The sequence below is a fragment of the Hipposideros armiger genome, unplaced genomic scaffold (assembly GCF_001890085.2).
Source record: "Hipposideros armiger isolate ML-2016 unplaced genomic scaffold, ASM189008v1 scaffold_12, whole genome shotgun sequence".
In the NCBI taxonomy this organism is placed as follows: Eukaryota; Metazoa; Chordata; class Mammalia; order Chiroptera; family Hipposideridae; genus Hipposideros; species Hipposideros armiger.
In genome coordinates this window covers 3901657-3905184 of record NW_017731362.1, presented here as the reverse complement: position 1 = coordinate 3905184, position 3528 = coordinate 3901657, and the positions used below count along the sequence as shown (strand labels likewise).

Genomic DNA, 3528 nt, shown 5'->3' with positions numbered 1-3528 from the left:
ACAGAGAAAAGGAAAAAGAGAATGAGCTAGAAGGAAGGGAGGGGAGAAGAGAGTAAGGGAGTGAGACATAAAGCTATCTGTCAGAGTGCCACCAAGTACAGCCTTGGGCACTTACAGTTCTCAAAGACATGTGAGCTTGAGCCAAAGGCTGCAGTCACTTGCTTCCTTATTTTAGCATTGCACTGTTGCAATACTAAATTAAAAGACTGATGCATACTACCATCTGATGATGCATGCAATCATCTCAGTACTTTAACATGCTTCATTCTTGAGACGACAAACATCTGGATATGTGATAATTCACATTTTTCCTGATGTTTCCAAACATCTGGATGGATCATGCCATGTAGACAAAAATCTGTATAATTAGCCTGAATGTTCATGCTTCACCCCGTGATCCTGTTACACTAAAGATAAAGCAATAAATGATTCTAAACTTTGCCAAAATAATGCAATCATGTGTATCAGACAATCTTGATTAAGGTGTAATTATTGTTGTTTTATTTAGGAATGTACTGTTTTAAAAGCCTCCCTCTTACCAAAATTTAAAAGTTTCCCATCGTGTCTGGAAATCTTTAAAACAGCTTTGTAAAAAGTTATCATTGAGAGTCATGTTAAAGATTAAATCTATGATGAATAATCAATTAAGGTAGCTGTGCTAATTCATTTTGCCACCTGTAAGTCTGGCTTGAAGCTATATTTGTGGGTTAATGAACACTTATACTTATTTGCTAAGGCTGTTTTAAAGTATCATAATGTTGTCTTGCTTTTATGATGACACTAATGATCTCTGATCAGTGGGGCATGTGCATTTAGTGCTATTTCTGGAACTAACAGAGAATTTATGCTAAGTTGGTCACATTTTCTCACCCAGTGAAAGATTGGCAATACTAACTTCAACACTTCTGATGTATTTAGCCTAACTCAAAGCTATGCATGTAAACAGAGATAGGCCTCTATCATAATCACAGTTACAAACATACTTATATACTTGATTCCTCTCAGTGGTTAAAAAAAATTCATGTAAGGAAAGCAAGACAACCCAATATGAAAGTGGTTATATCATTTTCGATTGTTGTCACCTAGTAAGATCGGCATAAATCCACTGGTACAAGTGCCAGAGGTGCCCATGAGCAAATAAAACAATTGTATATATTAAAAAATCCAAGATAAATAATTAGTGCTAAAAAAGAGTAACAATTAAATTATTAGTTGTGTGGTTAACGGAAATCAATGACCTTTGATAAAATGGTCCCGAAGGGGAAGGAGAAAAGTTTTTGTTTTTAAATGGTTGCCGGTGAAACTTCATATCTTGTTCTAGAAATTTACCTTCGGTCTCCTTCAACTCGCTTTTTACGAACTGGGTAAGAAAGAAAGAAAGGTTAAAAAAACAAAGTGATAAACATTAAATTTCAGATAAACATTAATCACACAGAATAGCAATCCCACACACTGGAGGATATAGTTATCTTAAACTTCGATATTCAATTACCCACAGCAATAAATGGAAATGATAGAATAATCCAGTGTTTTGTGGGATTTATATTTAAATAAAGCTATGCCTGATAGTTGAGACCTTGAATGTTAGAACTTTTTCATTTCTATGAAGTAGAAGGTCCAAAATAGATCCACGAAATAGTGAACTTTTAAATATTTTCTTGGTCACCTATCCACAGCACATCTTTTGAGCATGGGCAACTCAATCACCAACTGGCTTTTAATTAACACCCCAGGATGACATTCACAATCTACTAACTCTGATTATGACTTGAAGACCAGGAGGATTTCTAGTCAGAAGTTCAGAGTTTTTAAACCAGTTTTAAATAAAATCTCCTAAGTATTAACCTCCAAGGAAGGTGCGATTCAGATGGCAAGCAAACTCCAAGATTAGGGTTCCCTTAAACTGGTTCTTAGTATCAAAGACGACACTGCCTGGCTGCCTGTTCCCAGTTTCTGCAACCCTCTTCTTGCAAAGCCTTTTGCCTCCCCACCTGTAGGCTCTTCTGGTGGGTAGGAGGAGGGCTACTCTAGCCTTCCTGGATTTGGCAAAAATGGTGCCCTGGCTGCGGTCTTGCCCCGACTCGCCACTTTAAATAGCCCAGCCTAGTCTGCAGACAATCCGACCAAAGCTGTTGCCTACAGCTGCTGCTCCAGGGCTCAGGATTGCCTCTCTGTTTACTTCAAATCTCTTGTTTTGCCTGTTTTCTTTGGTTTTCATGTTGTTCAGCTATAGGCCCCATGTGCTTTTCCTAGGTGCCTTCCAACTACTGCCTCCACCCCTCCCCTAAACCCTGTTTACTGGGCTGCCTCCTTAGCCTCACCCTCTGCCCCAAAGGCCAGCACTGCCATATGCCCAGCCAGCCTCCGGACGCCACACACTGCAACACGGCTGGGCCTCAGGGCCCTGGCTAAGCGTGCGTGGGCAGGGAACTGGACACTAACCGTTAGTTGCCTGCTTTCAGGCCTGTTAGCTTCTGCCTTGTCCACTATCTGAATCCTCCCCACAGCCAGCACTATACCTGGTGGAAACCTTGCCCAGTTCCCCTGTCCAAAGTCAAGCATTCTGTCCCTAAACCTCAGACTGGGGACTGGGGCCTGCAGCTGGCTGACTGCTTGCCTGCCAAGTGGACTGTCTGCACCTGGATGTCCCTCTGTCATGCTGCTTCAGGTGGCTGGCTGTCCTCAACCAAGCCTCCCAACATGTCCCATTCTTCTGTGCTGTGGTGGCACACCTCATTCTAACAGAAAAAAAAATGCCACAGATCCTCAGCAAAGAGGGGGGCAGCAGGAAAGATTAAAGAGAGACTAACTGAGAAAGCTACTTCTGAGTTTACCTTCATAACTTAGTTCCATTAGTTCATTTCACATGTAAATCACCAAAGTATCAGACATAACCATATTTAAACCTAAGTACAAAAACACAGTCAGGATTCAAATATAAGTAAACTGGGAATTTCCATGTCATTGTGTCCATCTTCTGTTGCAGATAACAAGAGAGGGTGATTACATGTAAGAAGTAAGTAAAGGAGAAGCAAATACATAAAGGAAATCAGGAAAAAATCAAAGGCTGTCTGCAAAAAAAGAAAAAATAGCATTGTTTCTTTTTGAGAAAATTCTATAATCGAATGTAAACACTGCAAAGTTGATGAGGATTCCTATGACCATGTAATAGTGTGCCTTTGATGAAGGGTTGACACCAAAGGCCAGGGGAATGGTGAGAGGTTGTATCTGAAGTGGAGACACGCATGGTCACTATGTTCTTCTCATTGCTAACAGCATCTATTATGGCTACATTACCCAGGTCATTATTCTTTGTGATGGCAGCTGCCACCCTTGTTCGTGGCCCTTGCTTCGTAAACTGATATCCAAACTTGAGGATCCTTGAATTCTCCTCGAGCATCTGAGCAATTTCCATCTCTACGGCTGTTCCCAACTGCTGTCTCTGATTGCAGGTGCAGACACATACAAAGAACAACCAAGAAGAAAGAGGAAACAGTTACTTGCGTAGGAAAGATGCATGGCTACTTG

The 3528-nt window shown here is 40.9% G+C and overlaps 1 protein-coding gene across 1 annotated transcript in view; it reads right to left on the bottom strand.

Moving 5' to 3' along the window:
- Positions 1 to 478: 478 nt before the first annotated feature.
- The window catches only part of TMOD2 (tropomodulin 2), a 31251-nt gene continuing 28201 nt past the window's right edge, over positions 479 to 3528 (bottom strand). Inside the window, exons 8-9 of the mRNA XM_019664955.1 lie at positions 3298 to 3442; positions 479 to 1360 (exon numbers count right to left, since the gene is read on the bottom strand). Coding sequence (XP_019520500.1) covers positions 1326 to 1360; positions 3298 to 3442 — 180 coding nt within the window. The 3' untranslated portion in view covers positions 479 to 1325. The remainder of the gene's footprint in view (positions 1361 to 3297; positions 3443 to 3528) is intronic.